The sequence below is a fragment of the Trachemys scripta genome, chromosome 7 (genome assembly GCF_013100865.1).
Source record: "Trachemys scripta elegans isolate TJP31775 chromosome 7, CAS_Tse_1.0, whole genome shotgun sequence".
Taxonomy (NCBI): Eukaryota; Metazoa; Chordata; order Testudines; family Emydidae; genus Trachemys; species Trachemys scripta.
The window spans coordinates 3826747-3843899 of record NC_048304.1 but is presented as its reverse complement, the minus strand read 5'-3'; the positions used below and the strand labels follow the sequence as shown (position 1 = coordinate 3843899).

Here is a 17153-nt window from a genome sequence, read left to right as displayed (position 1 = left end):
GTCAGCTTAACTTCTGTACCCGGAAAAATAATGGAGCAAATAATTAAGCAATCAATCAATTTACAAACTTTTAGAATATAGTAAGCTGATAAGTCACAGTCAGCATAGATTTGTCAAGAACAACTCATGTCAAACGAACCCAATAGCTTTCTCTGACAGTGAAACAAGCCTTGTGGATGCTGGGGGGGACGGGGGTGCGCAAGCGGTAGATGTGGTACATCTTGACTTTAGTAAGGCTTTTCAGACTCTCTCTCTCTCTCTCTCATGACCTTCTCATAAACAAACTAGTGAAATACAACCTAGATGGAGCTACTATAAGGTGGGTGCATAACTGGTTGGAAAACTGTTCCCAGGGAGTAGTTATCAGTAGTTCACAGTCATGCTGGAAGGTAGGGCTGCCTAGAGGATTCAGGGGGCCTGGGGCAAAGCAATTTTGTGGGCCCCTTCCATAAAAAAAAGTTGTAATACTATAGAACACTATATTCTCGTGGGGGCCACTGCGGCGCCCAGGGCAAATTGCCCCACTTGCTCCCCCCCTCTGGACAGCCCTGCTGGAAGGGCATATTGAGTGGGGTCCTACAGGGATCAGTTCTGGGTCTGGTTTGGTTCAATATCTTTGTCAATGAGTTAGATAATGGCATAGAGAGTACACTTATAAAGTTTGCGGACGATATCAAGCTGGGAGGAGATGCAAGTGCTTTGGAGGATAGGATTAAAATTCAAAATGATCTGGAGAAAGTGGCTGAAGTAAACAGAATGAAATTTAGTAAGGACAAATGCAAAGTACTCCACTAAGGAAGGAAGGAACAAGGAGTTGTACTCATACAAAATGGGAAATGACTGTCTAGGAAGGGGTACTGCGGAAAGGGATCGGAAGATCATAGTGAACCACAAGCTAAATATGAGTCAATAGTGTAACACTGTTGCAAAAAAAAAAAAGCGAAGGTCATTCGGGGATGTATTAGCAGGAGTGTTGTAAGCAAGACACAAGAAGTAATTCTTCCGCTCTAATCTGCTGATTAGGCCTCAACTGGAGTATTGTGTTCAGTTTTGGGTGCCACATTTCAGGAAAAATGTGGACAAATTGAAGGAAGTCCAGAGGGGAGAAGAAAAATGATAAAAGGTCTAGAAAACATGACCTATGAGGGAAGATGGGGAAAAAATGGATTTGTTTAGTATGGAAAAGAGAAGACTGAGAGGGGACATAACAGTTTCCAAATACATAAAAGGTTGTTACAAGAAGGAAGGAGAAAATTGTTCTTGTTAACCTCTGAGGCTAGGACAAGAAACAATGGGCTTAATTTGCAGCAAGGCCAGTTTAGGTTGTATGTTAAGAAAAACTTCCTACGGGTTCCTTAATACTCTTTCTGCACTGCATGATGCCTCTGCAAGGTACAGACACCAGCTACAAACCTGGGGATGATGACAGCATGGCTAACCTGTTTCGGTACTACATTAAAGCACCCTTGGGAACTTCTAGTGCTCACCTGCAAAGTCCACAGGGGCCAATTAGTGCACAGCACATATGCGTGCTCTAGAAATCACACCCCACTAGTCTGCATTGCTGCTCCATGTAGACAACCCTCACAATGGTAGTTTTCTACAGTTAATAGCCCGAAACCATGTAGTTCTGCTACTCTAGCGGTCATGATTTGGGCAATAGCTGTTATAAGGGAGTAGTGGCCAAAAGCCCCTCCACCTTCAGCTGGCCAAAAGATCTCGCTCCTTTCCCTTATGCACCTCCTTGGAATGACGACAGCATGGATCGCATTCAGGCTTGCACCCAGTGCCCTGTACCTTGCAGAAGCTTCACGTAATATAGACTATGGTTCTCTCTTGAAGAGGGCAGACTAGTAAGCATGTACAACACCTGTGCACAGTACTCTGTGTCTCACAGTTTAGCTTCAGGTGAAATGGAAAGTGCTGGGTACTCTCGGGATGGAACCCTTAGCTGTCATGGATTATATATATATATATTTTTTTTTTGGAAGAAACTATTGACCCTCCTGCTATGCATATAGTTTTCCTCAGGAGTTGTTGCAGCATTCTTTCAAATACCTTATAATGGTCATAGTTGGGGAGGGGATCATTATTAGACGGGGCATTACTATGATCTACTGTGGCAAGGCTTATGCTCTCTTCTGTAAGTGAGCAGTTGCCAGACTTCTGCTCTGCCCTCATGATGATTCATTCCAGAGAGGATGCTTGTTGGAGCCTGAAGCAGGGTGCCATCCGTGAGCTTTTTGTCTTTGAAGACACTTGGTTTCTGAGCAGGGTTGGCTGCTTCTGGAGTAACGTGTAAAGTTCCTCTCGCTGCTCGGATTTTTGAGAACATTGGATAGAAGCATTCTAACCTATCCAAGCTTGCTCAGGTACACCAGTGAGGGCAGCCGTGTAAGGCAGTTGCCCATGTGCACGTATGTCTGCGGGGGTGGGTGGGGTGGCGAGGGCCTATAACTGGTGTCCTCTTTACACACAAGTCTTGTTCTACTGGCACTGGTTGACTTTTTTCCCAATCCCTTTTTTGAGGATACAAAAACCTTCATAAGAATTTGTTTTCATTGAACCTGTTTCATTTTTGTTGGGCAACAGATCTCTCGCCAGAGAGCAGGATTTTCCCCTGACCAAACTCACTTTTTTTTTTTTTTAAATATTAAATTGTCTGGACATTATCAAACTAAGAAATGTGACATTTTAAAATGAACCTCCCCCAAGCTGTCCAGTGTGCCCATCCAATGGGCAAAATCAAAAGGCTGACATGGAGGTAACCTATAATGACAAACATAAGCGTCCAATATGGTAGCTTATTCATGGCTTTTTGGTACTGCTTGATTAAGAGAACCTGCCCCATCACCTCCTCAGGATGCTAGGTTAAGGGCACCGCTTATCTGAAGAGAATGTCTTTGCATTACTGAATTAGTACCTGATCCTAAATATGTGCTAAACACTTACAGCTCCCATTAAGTTCAGTAGCACTTAGGAATGCACACTACCCCTCAGGATCAGGCCAGCAGAATGCAGTTAACTGTTTCCAATGGAGTTACCTTGTTAATTACATCAGCTGCAACGTTGGCTCAGTCTTTCCAGTCCAATACCTGGTGTGGATTGTATGGTTTCTCATGTTTACTAATCTTTGCTCAAATTACTCACAAGAAGAAACTCCACATTTAAAGGAGATGGTGGTGAGCAAAAGAATAGCTGAAGCCCCTGTGACATGGCATTTCTTCCTCACCCTATTCCAAGACTGCTGCAGTTTTTCTTGCCAGAGTTGTAGGGTGTATTTTCTGATCTGGACCAATAACTTCCGGTGCATGTCTCACATTCACTAACTCTCCTTCTAAACATACTGGTGTATTTAGTTTTGAGGGTGATGGTTTGTGCATGGGGGAGGGGTTTATTCCAAAAACCATGCACCACTTCCTTCAGCAGCCATTTGCAGAAGGGTTTCTAGAAATACTGGCCTCGCCCTCTAGGCTTCCTGAATCCATTTCCCACGTGGGTGTGTACTGCAGAGCACAAGCAAACCCATCTGTGCAGGGATGGGGCAATAGTGAAAAATATTCCCTTCTGGAAGTAGGCCTTACAGTCTCTGCCAGAGAGAGGGGGTGTGTTGACATACCAGGAATGTAGCTTTCAAGTGCTTAAGGACAAGATTAAGGCAAACTTATGTATTGATCCATACATAGTCTCATATTTTAACTACTGTCTAACTTGGAGGTTGTCTGTGTTCTTGATTGCTTAAGAGTCCACCTATCTTATCACATCTTGTACTCATTTATAGTTGCTTCCATTTCTGGCATTGTTCGAGAGACAGCAGTGTTTCAACATAAATTAAAATCAATAAGAAGCAATTTCATTTGTTTTTAACTACGAGGAAGGGCTTTTTCAGTAAAACTCTATGTTCAACTAAGTCACTTGGTTCATTCTAGCAAGCTAATTGCTAAACCCCATTAACACACACACACTTTCCAGTGCTTCTAACACCATGTCAAGTATGATTGACAAGCAAACATGTTTGCTTGTCAATGGGAAGTGAAGACAGTAAAGAATTTTTTTTCTTGGCCCTTACATGGGATTTTAGAACAGGTTTTTAAAAAGGAAAATCATGGAAGTGTTTATGGAAAGGTGCCCCGGGGATATACCACGGATGCAAGCTCCCCTCACCAGTGTCCCTGCCGAATGTTGTCCAAACATAACAGCCAGTGGCAAGAGGCTAGTCTAGGGCTCCAGGTGCATTCAGTCCTTCGTTGCTCTGCTGAGACTCTCAATCCACTTTAGACAATATGGACCAGCTCCTCAAAGGTCTCTCCTACCTCCCATTGATTTCAGGTACCTAAATACCTTTTAACGGTCTGGTCATATGTGTCCACCTTACAAAATCCCATGTAAAAAGCTGTCATTCCATTGTCAATCACATCTTTTTCACAGAGTCACTGAATTGCCAGTAAGAACCAAGTGGCCTGGATCAAATTCAAATTGGTATTTAGACTGAGATAATCTTAATTTCCTGTCTGTTGCCTGGTTTAGAGTCTGGCTAATAGGTTAAATCATTAAAAAAAAAAAAATCACAGAACTGGAAGGGACCTCAAGAGGTCATCTAGTCCAGCCCTCTGCCTCATGGCAGGATTAAGTATTATCTACACCATCCCTGACAGGTGTTTGTCCAACCTGCTCTTAAAAATCTCCAATGATGGAGATTCTACAACCTCCCTAGGCAACTCCTTATTCCTTCCCAAGTGGAGTACTTTGCATTTGTCTTTATTGAATTTCACCCTATTTACTTCAGAGCATTTCTCCAGATCATTTTGAATTTTAATCCTATCCTCCAAAGCACTTGCAACCCCTCCCAGTTTGGTATCATCCACAAACTTTACAAGTGTACTCTCTAGGCCATTACCTAATTCATTGACAAAGATATTGAACCAAACTAGACCCAGAACTGATCCCTACAGGGCCCCACTTGATATGCCCTTCCAGCATGACTGATTACTCCCCCAGAACAGTTTCCCAACCAGTAGCTTCATCTAGGTTGTATTTCCCTGGTTTGTTTATGAGAAGGTCATGAGAGATTCTGAAAAGCCTTACTAAAAATCAAGATATACCACATCTACTGCTCCTCCCGCCCCCCATCCACAAGGTTTGTTTCACTGTCAAAGAAAGCTATCAGGTTGGTTGGACACGATTTGTTCTTGACAAATCCATGCTGACTAACTGATCACCTTATCTACACAAAGTTTTTTTCTTAAAAAGGAAAAAAAAAAGGAGAGTAAGACTGCGTAACAATGGTCAATGGTGACTTGGGAGATTTCGGAGATGTTAAAGGCACACAGCATGTCTTACAATAAGGAGGTAGCTTTACAATGAGAAGCCAAATGAAGATGTTGCTCCACATTTCACTACACCTATAAAAAAACCCTCCAATGGTTAACAACAAAAATTTAAAAAAGCCCAAACCATGCAGACAGGTTCTGTTGAAGGATCCCAGCTTTTTATGAAGACCCTAGATATTGGCAAACCAAAATAATGTAGACTTGGGATTTTTAAAAACAAAACCAAAAAAAAGACAGTTACTGTATTTTAATTTTATTAAAAGACATGCATCAGATACTGTTATGTTCTGACCAAATTATGATTCTTTGTGAGAATCTCATTCAACAACTCACTGAAATTAACAAAATTCCTAGTTTGAATATGCAACATTTTTCAAGATAACCTTTTCCACCCCCCACTATGAAGACAATAGGGCAGAATCTCAGCTGGTGTAATTTGTCATTGCTCCTCTTGTTAAATGGAGCAATGACAATTTACATCAGCTGAGGATCTGCGCCATGTTAAGAAGAGAGACATTATATGATCACACATTCGCACCCATAGTTTACAAAGATAACAATGAATTTATTCACAATAAACAAAAGAGGAACACTTTACTATGCATCAACAATGTAGTAAGAAACAATTAAAAAAATCAGTTTCTGAAACTGCTGTCACTGAGCCCACACAGTTAACACTTACTTAAATAGCTAAAAATTCAGGAAGGTGTTGCTTTGAAATACAAACAGTTATACAGAAGCCACATAATCTGATGCAAAACCCTCAGGCACAGAAGAAAGGAAAAATAAACAACTAATTTTAGATCTTGAGTACTCTCATTAGTGATTCTCACCAATTAGAATATGATGCAACTGCTGTCAACAGGCAAATTTTAGGTATATTTTTAAAAAGTGTTTAGAACATTTATGCCTAAATTATTTTACTGTAAAAAGAATATTGAACATAATTAATTGGTGAGCAATATGGAGATTCTGACCCGTTGAACTAGTGCTCCGGTTCTCTCATTTCACTGGTTAAATGGATGCTGTGCTTGAAAGGTATTCCTGCACTGTGAAGCCCCAGTTTACAGGTTTGACAGTTATCCTTTCTAGTTTGCCTCTGTAGTAGATCCAGAATAAAAATTTCAAAAGCACCTAGAGTGATTTAGGAACCTTAATCCCACTGAAAGTCAGTGGGACTCGGAGCTTTTGACATTTCTACCCCTAGTTTTTCAGGTTAATGTAGATCCGCACCAAAGTTTTCAAAAGCAACAAGCAATTTTGGGTGCCTCAGTTTTCAGGTAAAGAAAACTTAAATGGGTCTGATTATCAGAATGTCAGAGATCAGCATTTGCTGGGGGGAAAAAATCAGCACCCACTACGGGGTCTCAAGTTGGACCCCCAACAATTGGGGCAAGCAAAAAAAGCCACTAGTCACTTTTGGAAAAATCTTGGCCATCTGAGACCACTTCTTTCTGATGTCTTTATTTTGGAACTCTGTATTAATGGTTGCAATACCTCTTTAAAATGGCCCTTTTGACATCCTAAGTCTAAGGAGCAGAAGCTAGCAAGAGTGTCTCTCCAATCATACAGGGCTGCGTTTAGAACGCTGTGCAGAATAGAGCACACAAAGCCGCAGTCTTTGGTGGCACTAAATGAGCATCCTTGCTGAAGGCTCTGAGATCATTTAATGGGTCCAGTTCACCATTGCCTTGTACCGCACAATCACTGTCCCGTACTGCCACCAGTGCCAAACGAGTAACACTGCAAAAATCAGCACAGAAGTGTTTTTACACAAACTTTGTAGTGGTGCAGAAGACTACACAATGAAACTGACCTTTTTTGGACAGGGGTTGGGAGCGGGGTGGGGTGGGGTTCACGAGTTGTGCCTTCAGTTTAAGTCCTTCTGCATTTTTTTAAGCCTCCTCTCTTCAGAGAAAGACTAATGCTTTTTTTTTTTTTTTTTTTTTTTTTTTTAAAAAAGGAGGTGGTACAGCCAGGAAGCAGAAATGCCAGTTTTAAGGCTTGAGAATGATGAAGGGCAATAATCCAATACTTAAGCGCTTTTCTATGGACACATTCTGAAGCACTGTTTTGATTAAAACACTGGTGCATTTTATCAGTCTCTTCCCCTCCAAAAGTGTGTGTGTGTGTGGGGGGGGGAATCCTGTACTACTGTCCATTTTGGTGAGCAAAAGAGATCAGATAGCATTCCTCTTTTTCACTAGAATAAGCTGGCTGTCAGAAGAAGAGCTCTAAAAGCATTCCATCGAAAAGACAGGCATGCTTTTGAAACAGAAAAAAGAACCAACAGCTGCCACATGACCAAATAATGGCCAATATTTTGCTCCCAAATACCAGTGCAGCTCCCCCCGGCTCCAGGTGTCATTCATCAAGTATCTGTGAGCACAGAAAAGGGTATTCAAAGCAGTTTTGTTAAGCGAAGTAGCCAAGTCTCCAAAAAAAAAAAAAAAAAAAAAAAAATCTAGATTTTTTTCTTACAGAGGTTTCCATGCTATGAATGCAAAATCCCTCAAAGCAGCAATTGGCAGAGAATACATGTACTTGGGCATCACATCAACATTTACGTACTCAAGAGCTGCAGCACCCCGTCTCCAGTGAGATTTCACCTGTCACCGCTGCTGGCAGGTGCGCACTGCAGCCAGGAGTGCTATAGAATGATCCAGCACTATCCAAATTACTTGATTCAGAACTCCAATACGCCAGTTGCCAAACGTATCTAACATTCGTACAACGACATGAAAAACCCCACCCATTACCTGATTTTACTGTTAGCCTCCCAATAAACTGTGGCTAATTTAAATTGCTCTAAGGTGAACTTGTTCAGTAAAAATCAAAAATAAATCCTAGGCTGAGAGGAAAGCAGCCGCCATGCATCACGGTAATCGGTCTCTTCCTTTCCCCACACATTCCTATTTAGTCACTTCCTGCCCTTCCCCTCATCCCTATAAGAAAAAAAATATGGAAACGAGACAGGAATAGAAGCAGCCGCCATCTCATCCCTCACCTCAATGGCTTTGTTGAAATGCTCTCTCCCTCCTGTCACATGTTAGCTTCTGGTGGGAAGGGTCAGTTAGATTGTAACCTTGTCAGGGTAGGATTGTGTCTGCCTGTATTTGTGCAGCAGCATCCAGCCCAACCCGACCACATTACAAAACCCCCTATCAGCTACCTACATGCTTCCCCCCCGCCCTCCCCTTTCTTTCATTGAAGGAATATCCATCTACAAATGGAGAAACTAGGGCTTCCAACCAGAACAGCTGGTCTTCAATTGACCTTACCAGGTGGGCAATGTAACAGGCTCCCCTCATTAGTACAGAAATGCAGTCTGAGCAGGACACACAATAATTTAGATTTTCCTCCTAGACTTGGCCTCCCAAACATTCCCAGAGAGATGCAGATGTCAGTGTCAAGTGGAGTGACTCTCCGTTAAGTCAATGGAGTTACACCCAGGTCAGTGTTATGTAAAGAAAAAGCCTGCAGATTTCCTCAGACAAAAAGTAAATGGCAGTTTGCTTGAGTTAGAAGTATGGCCCTTACTTTTTAAACCTGTGCACCTGAAGACGTGGCTAAGTGCCTACTGGGATTTTAGGCACTTTTGAACAAATCCCACTAGGAGCCTAAATACCTTTTAAAAAATGGCTCTAGGGGTTCAGGATTCGGCTCCCTGACAGCAGAACAAATTGACAAATATTTAAGAGCACTGTATAATTAAACCTTAAGAATGACTTCTTGCTGCCACGTGAGAGTATAAAGAATCACAATTCAGTCAGAAAGTAACAGCAACTATGATGTATGTTTTGTAATAAAATTAAAATACAGTAACTTAAAAGCAAACAGAAATTAGTCTCATTCTCTCATAATTCCTCATATTAAGGTTATATACTGGATAAAGTGCAATTTTATTACTATACCCTTAGGCTTCCAAGCACATCACGCCACATGTTCGACTGGCTGCTAAAAAGCAGCCACCAAGAGATTAGCATTTGTTCCACAGATAGTGGAGATTAATAGTTTGAAACTTTTTTTTTTAATTTAACCATAAAACTCAACATTTAAATTAGAGCCAAACTTAACAATGCTTTCTTTCCAAAAGCTACCAGCATGTTAGTCCTTAAACGCTGATCAGAACAGGGATAGGATCTTCATCGTATTTTCTATAACTGCACAGACAATGAAAACTATTCATGTCACTTTTTTTTAAATTAAGTGAAAGGCTTTAATTATGTATGTAAGGAAAGTGTTGGAGAAAAACACCCCAGGTGAAATTCTAGCCCTATTGAGAGTCACTGACTCATTACAAGTCAATGAATCCAGGATTTCAGCCCCACGCTGCTGACAGAAAGTGGACACTCCTAACAGGGGCCACATCATATTCCTGGACAGTGAGATTTCTTAGGAGATGCTGAACTGCATTACTCCACCACCTTTTCAAGGAGAATAGAACGGACAGTGGGACTTGGACAAGTAGGTCCTGGCTGAGTTGTCAACAGCATCTCTCAGCAAGACAATCAGAAGCTACTGTACAGACTAGCTGATGAACAACACCAAGTCTCTATGCTAGATTATGCAAATCCTTTGTTAGTTCTGAGTAAAGGCTCCTCTTTTCCCAAAGTGTGATAGAAAGCTATTTGCACCAGTTTTCTGTAACACAGTGAAGAGAGGGGGGGGGGGGGGGAGAAGCACACACAGGATGCTACCTCACGTCTTCACCCTTAAAAAACAGAAGACCCAGAATAGGGCCTGATCCCACTAGGTGAGAACAATGAATGGCTCTATAGAACCTATAAATCTCAGACAAACAGAAAGTTGCGGCACCACCACGATGTTTCTCAGATATCCAGATTCTAGTCTAGCCTCTGAAAATGGATTACTCTCCCCAACCCCCTTTGAATTGACTGAACTCCCCTTCCCTCACCCCACCCCAAAAAAATATCACACTTGCTGTAGCTGTTCATATACTCAGCTTCCAGCATCACTTAAAGATTTTACAAAGCTCTGTCCTGGCACTGTTAGCTATGAATCAGTTTCCATAAGTCTGCTAACAATATCAAAGATCTTCCTTATTTTTCTCTTCAGAAGCATACCAGCAATCTCAGCTCCCAGTGCACAGGAAAAAAGGAGAGAGGAGTATTTGACATTCTTTAGCAGCAAGGACTCCATTAGCCACTTCCTGGAACATAAAGCATATTTAAAAAGGCATTGAAAAATAAGAGAATAATTAAAATGTAAGACGTGTCATCTTCATAAAAGCCATAGGACTAAATAAAGTCTTGGAGAGCCCTCTCCTGTACATTCCATATTTCTCTATGAAAGGGAAGTGCAGGAGTACACACCTTGCTCTAGAAAATCTTGGATAAACAAGGCCAGTTTTATTCAGCACCTTTAAAGATTTTGAAAGTGGCATTTGATTAGCTCAAAGGCACACGCTCCTAGGAAACAGACAAACAATACTAAAGATTTTCTTCCCCCCCCCCCCAAAAAAAGAAATTATAGTCTTCATACTTGCTGAGTGAAGAACTAAAAGCCACCAACATCATATCATGCCTTTAAAAAAAAGTTGGAGGCTGATATATGCTAGGTCAATACTGAACTACATTTGTTAGCCAATTCGGTCATTTAGATTTTTTTTTTTTTTTTTAAATCCACCTTTTACATATTTCTCCTAGGAAAACAGAAACAAGTTTCTAGCTCCATAGATGCCAGGTACTATACTAGTCACAAAATGCAGAACACAAACATTCCTTACCTCAGGGAAGCAGATTATTAAGGATGCTATTGTATTATTAATATTTAGGCCTTTTCTTACTCATTGACACAATGAATTTAGCTGCATGAGTGAGCAGACCCCACAGCAACAATTGTTTTTACTTTATCTTAGTTTGATTTATTAACCATCGCAATTACCAGTGACAAGTTCACAGTTAAATGTATTGCACTAGCACTTCAGGAAGAGCAAAAGCTCCCAATATATTTTCCTCGTTGTTACTGATGGAGTAGAGAACAAGATATTTATACAAAGGTAAAAATTCATTACAAGTCTGTTAGAGGACTGCTAAAGGTGAAAGGGTTTATTTTCTAGATGACCTCATGCTTTATTTTACAATGTTAAATTGTCTGTTTTATGTTGCTTCACTAATGAACGCGATTGGGGAAGGAGAGGGGGAAGAGAAAGTAGTGATCTGTATCTCTTGTTTAAAGGCAGCTGGGAATAAAGTTTTTCTACATAAAAACAGACATCTGCATTCGCTAAGCTTCTTAATTCAGGTTTTAAAAAAAATTAAGTAGATTTTGTTTCAGATGCTAAATAGTTAATTTTTGGCAGGGATTCCCCATTAACACAATTTTGACAATTTGCCATTTGGTGTTGTCAACACTGATGTCCTGTTTTAGTCCCCTGAGGCGCTCGCTGCAGCCTTCCTGCCTCTGGCACTTCTCATGTACCAGGTCACAGTAGAGAAGGCTACAGTGTCCTTATTTGTCTTAATGTTCTAACTTGCCCAACCCACAACTGTGATCACTGTTTGGAAGAAAACCTACAATAATGAAATCAGCGAGGCCTAACATGGTAGCAGTGTCACAAACTACAGCCACAAAAGCCTTCATAAGAAAATACTTTGTTTTCCAAGCAAAGCCCCGTGTTAAACAGCATCTGTAAGTATTATATAGCTATTTCTCAGTTACTAAAGTTGTTAAATCATTTAGCTATACACAGTACATGAACATGGGTATGCAAACACAGAGCATATATCTACATCAACCCATAATGTAAATATTATCTAGTTTTAACTCCATGGATATAAATCAGTTCTTCTTACAATATTGTAATATTAAACCTGAACATCAGAGCTTGTTTTCCTAAATTGTTCTTAGAGCCGGCTTTCTAGACGTAATTACTGTATAATACACATCAGAACCAGAGAGAAGGCCCCACTCTCATTGAAGTGAAATAGAGAAGAAATCAATACAAAGAAGATAAATGTTTTTTCCTCAAGAGCTGCAGAATTTCAAACAGATGGAGGTTTTAACTCTCACTCTGGCTTATTTTATTTTTGCTTGAAATCATTTTATCATCTGATAAGTTACTGGAGGTGATTGGCGTATACGGACTATTTGCTTGTGTCCTTGTGGGTATTTTAAAAGAGAATTGAAAGTTACTAGAAAGCTTCCAGAAAATGATTTCACTCTTCTCATGCATCCTGTAAGTGGTCCACAATACAAATTGCATCAGAAGGTCAGTGTCACAGCTTTTCATAGCTCTGAAGACATAGGCTTAACTAACAAAATGAACAGAAAAGCAAGCAGCAAGGGCCTCCATTTGCTCACTTTTCTGGAATAAGAGATACATATATTAAAAGCGTACTTTGGTATCTCCCCACTTAGTGGTACCTTTTTGGACTTAGTTATTTAAATAAAAACAATCACATCTGGCTGAAAAATTTGTAGCTACTAAAGTAACAAGTAACACTAAGCAAAAGAAGTTTATTTTTAAAAATAGTTCTGCTCTACATACATCCACTTTGCCCCCCCACCACCACACACACACACACACACACACACACTAGCTTGTGCATTTGACAGCATTTTGTGCTCAGTCAATTTCATTATTTCCACTAGTCAGCTACTTCCCTGCAACAAAGATTCTCATAAGACAGGAATGGGGAAAACAGGAAAAAACCAGAGATATTTTTAAAGGAATGTACAGAGAAAGAGAGCTATACAATATTCTGGAGGGTGCTGGAAACTGGAGTGTCATATGTACAGTTGACAGTGCCCCTTTAAAACTGAAGGGTGCACAAATAAATTCTGGCAGAAATGGGTTTTGTAATTGTTTGGGTAGAGAAACTGGTCAACTTTAGACCTTGATCTCCCCAGCTGCGTTGGGGGAGATTGTGTGGCGACTGAAAGCCAGCAGATGTGCAGACAAGGGAAAGTTATGCTCACATACATTCTAGTTGGAGAGAAACTCAGGAGAAGTTCTGAGCAACTCATCAGAAGGGCCACGTCCATCCCGGAGCGTGCGTGCGCGTTTGGGGGGCTTTCTGGAGAGGGGACGAACGCAGCCGGTGACAGACAGAAGCTCAGCAGCGCCTCTGTGGGTGCATCTGTCTGACTGCAGCTTTGGGAAATGGAATAGCAGACCCCTCCAAAGCCTCTGACATTTTAACTTTCCTTAGCCATTACACACACAACACACCTACACACACAGCAAGCGTCCTCCTCTCCGCAGCCTCCTGGAGGATTTTGCTTTTGACCTGAGCGCACTAGGCTGGAGAGGACGTGTTAAGGCAACCTTGGGGTGGGAATCCACCCCTGCGCCTGGCAGTGATGCGGGAAGCACAGCCCAGCGCCCCCTGAGCACTGAGGCTGGGGCCAGACCCCCCACTCCCCCGCATCCCCACCCGCCGGGGGAAGTTTCCGCATCAGGCTCCGCTGTCTCCCTCCTTGCCCGGGCTAGGAGCAGAGGAACCAGATCAGCCGCCAGGGTTTGTGTGCTCAGCTCGCCCCGATGGATGGGCAGGCTCCGACCTTTGTCCCTCTGGCCCCGGTCCCCCCAGACCACATCCCCGGCCCCCAAGGTCAAGGGGACGGCGGCGGAACGCAGCCAAGCAGGCGCGGGGGGCGCAGGTGGGAGGCCCCGGGGGTGGCAGGACACAACTAAGTTTTGGGGGGAGAGGATCGGGGTGCGGGGGCACCTGAGCCCGCCTAGCGGGAGCCTCCCCGGGGCGCGTCCGGGCCCCTGGAGCTGGGGCGCCCGGTGCCATTAGCGCCCCGCGGCGCAGCGCCCCGAGCTCCCCCAGCCGTTGGCTGCTGCTCCGCCGCGGGAAGCGCTGCGCCAAAGCCGAGCCCGCCGGAGGGAGGAAGGGAGCGGGCGGGCGCCCCGGGGTGCCCATCCCTCGCCACGGGCGCGCCCCGGGGCAAGGGGCCGCCGAGGGGCCGGAGTCGCTCGCCGCCCTTCCCCGGTGCGATGGGGCATGCGGCTGCCGAGCGGGCAAAGCCCAGGAGGGGCGATGGGAGGCGGCTGCGGGCAGGCAGCGGCGAGCCGGGGGCCAGGCTCGGGCAGCCACGATCCCGGGGGTAGGGGGCCTCTCCCGCAGCCGGTCCCGCTGCGAGCAGGGGCGCCAGGCGCCCGGGGAGAGGGGGAGAAGTTGGGCAAAGCGTGGCTGGGAAGCCGGGGCTGAGAACCGGCCCCCCTTCCCCAGGGAAAGCCCACCCCGGAGCGGGGTAGGGGCAGGGGAGAGACCGGTCCCCCTCTCCCCGCGTTGAGTCTCGCACGCCCATGGCTGGGGGGGGTCAATCAGCAACACCCCCCACACACTTTCTCCGCCCCCCCGCCCCAGCACAGCCAGCCCCCCAGGGAGAGGCAGCAGCCACGCACCCTTGGGGACCCCCAGCCCCCCCACGGGCCAGGCGGTGCAGCAGAGCGCGCAAAGCAGGAGCCCTGTATTTTCAAACACCCCCCCCCCCCCCGCGGCCGGCGCCACTCACCGGGGAAGCACACCACATACTGGAGCACGGAGCTGGTGATTTTCAAGAAAATGATCCACCAACACGGTTGCAGTAGCCTCCGCATGTCCAAAGGCGCACATCGAAAGGGGGCGAGGAGGGGGCTGGAACTTGTGGAGAAGAAGTTGCCGCTTGTCCTCCCCCTTTCCCCAACCAGCCACCCACCCCCCCCAAAAAAAAAACCAGCCAGCCAACCAGACCAACCCCGCCCCACGTCCCCGGGGCACCCGCCCCGGCCGGGGGCAAAGCGGGGGTGCTGGGGGGCCGGAGCAGCAGGTCCCGGACGCAGCAAGCGCCAGGCCCGGAGCAGCCCCGCGGCGGCTGGGTCGGCTCCCGGGGAGCGCTCAGAACTTCACTCCCCGAGCGGCGGCGGCCGGAGGAGAAGCGCCGTGGCGGGGCTGGAGCTGGGGCTCTCCCTCGCTCCTCATGCGGGCAGCCTCCGGGGCCAAGCCATGGCAGGGGCCGGGCGCAGGCTCTCAGTCCGTGCCCCGGGCAGCGGCGGCTCGGCGGCGGTCAGACGGCAGCCGGGTGCGCTCCATTCCTCCGGGCAGGACGCACCGTGTGAGCCCGGCGCCTGGCTCAGACTTTAAAGCGGAGTGAGGGAGAGAGGAGGCGGGGGCGCGCGGGGAAAAGGGGAGTCGGGCTTTTGCGCGCACCCGGGGCTCTTAAAGGGGCCGTGCACACATGGCCCCTGTCTCTCTCTGGCCTCCAGTCCCTCCGCTGGAAAGCCAGGAGGCGTTTGCCGGTGAAAAATAGGCGTGTGTGTGAGCCAGCCTCTGTTCGGGCTGCGGGAGCATGTGTGTGCACACGCACACTTGTTGTGTGCGCAGACGGTATATACACACACACACGTGTGTGTGTGTGTGTGTGTGTGTGTGGAATGCACACATGCGCTCACACACTGTCCATCTCGCCACACTCGCCTGCAAACCCTGCTGGCTACAGACACACGCTCGCAGGCTCTCTCCGGCGCGTTCCTTCCAGCCGTTTGCAAATCAGGCCCGTGGCTGCATGTTTTTTTTTTCAATTTCCTGACAGCAGGGGGGTTTAAAGCAGTATCGATCTATTTGCCAGGAGCCTGGCTCACTACCGAGATACAATAGCGGACACCAGGACGGATGTTCTGCCGGTTTAATCTGAGACATCATCATCCGACGAAGAACGGCCAGAGACTTTTGCTGCTGCTGTTTAATATTTTGAGGATCCCAGGGTCCTGATCTCCGGCTCAGAGTTGAGGTTAAAGGGAGCCCATTGCAATGATCAGCGCCCAGAGGCGAGGCTGATTTCTGGCAGATACTTGGAAGCGATTTCCTTTTTAGCCCTGGCGTTTAAATAAAAAGCAATCCGAGGGAAATGGGAGCGCTGCTTATCTGTAATGAGTTTTGTCCCTTCCTTTAGACTGTAAGATTTTATCACGTTTTAGTTATAAGCACCGTATTTTGCCTTTATACTGCTTCTAACTAGCGCAGGGTCGTTTTTGATTAAATGTGTAATTGAGTCAAGATCATTTCCCATTTGTAATTTAAAATTTCTCACTCTTATCTAAATTGTATCTGTTTGAAGTTATTTATGTTATTACACCGCCCTCAATACACTATAGCATCCTACATAGCTTTTTGAGTAATGCCCATCATACTTCTGGTTATGGCCGGAGACCCCCCACAAAATAATAGACTAGCATGGGGGTTTGTAAACAGGTACCTTTAAAAACTACTTTCAAGTTAAGCTTGGTCCCTAGCCTAGCAAGAGACAGGGGACTCCAAGGGAATGAGAACTTTACACTGGCATGGCAAACAGACAATGCAGTGGTGCTGGAACCATTATTTTTATAGTCAGGGTGCTGTAAGCAGAAACCATGTATTTGGGGTTCTTACTACTTCAAGCTAGGGGGTGCAACAGCACCCCTAGTTCCAGTGCCTATGGTCTGACTTGAGAATGAATTATTTTTAGTATGAACTGGAGCTCATCTGGCTTTGTTGCCTTCTGTCAAAACTTGAACTTTATTCAGATAGTGTTTTTGTCTGATTTTTAAAAAATATATTATTACAGGATTTCTATTTTTATTTTTTACAGTCAATACAAATCACATGATTTATCTGGGACTGGAATGGTCACTGCTGGTTTTGCTGTTTGCTGGCATTGTCTTATCTTTATTTACATACAGTGTCTTTCATCTATGAGTTCTTTTCAAACCATAGCTTCAAAAGGGGGGATGGAGAGGAAGAAGGAACAAATCTAAGGAAGTCAGCAGAATATTATTTACCCCCAGCCATTGGAATGGCTATGTCAATCCCTTGGGACACAGACACAAACCCC

The 17153-nt window shown here is 44.9% G+C and overlaps 1 protein-coding gene across 5 annotated transcripts in view; it reads right to left on the bottom strand.

The window, feature by feature from the left end:
• PTPRG (protein tyrosine phosphatase receptor type G) overlaps nucleotides 1-15176 on the bottom strand; it is a 607840-nt gene extending 592664 nt beyond the window's left edge. The window contains exon 1 of one of the 5 annotated variants that reach the window (XM_034776330.1): nucleotides 14820-15176. In XM_034776330.1, the coding sequence (XP_034632221.1) occupies nucleotides 14820-14904 (85 nt within the window). In that variant the 5' untranslated portion in view covers nucleotides 14905-15176. The remainder of the gene's footprint in view (nucleotides 1-14819) is intronic. The other 4 variants (XM_034776331.1, XM_034776327.1, XM_034776328.1 and 1 more) reach the window with 4 other exon arrangements.
• Nucleotides 15177-17153: the final 1977 nt, after the last annotated feature.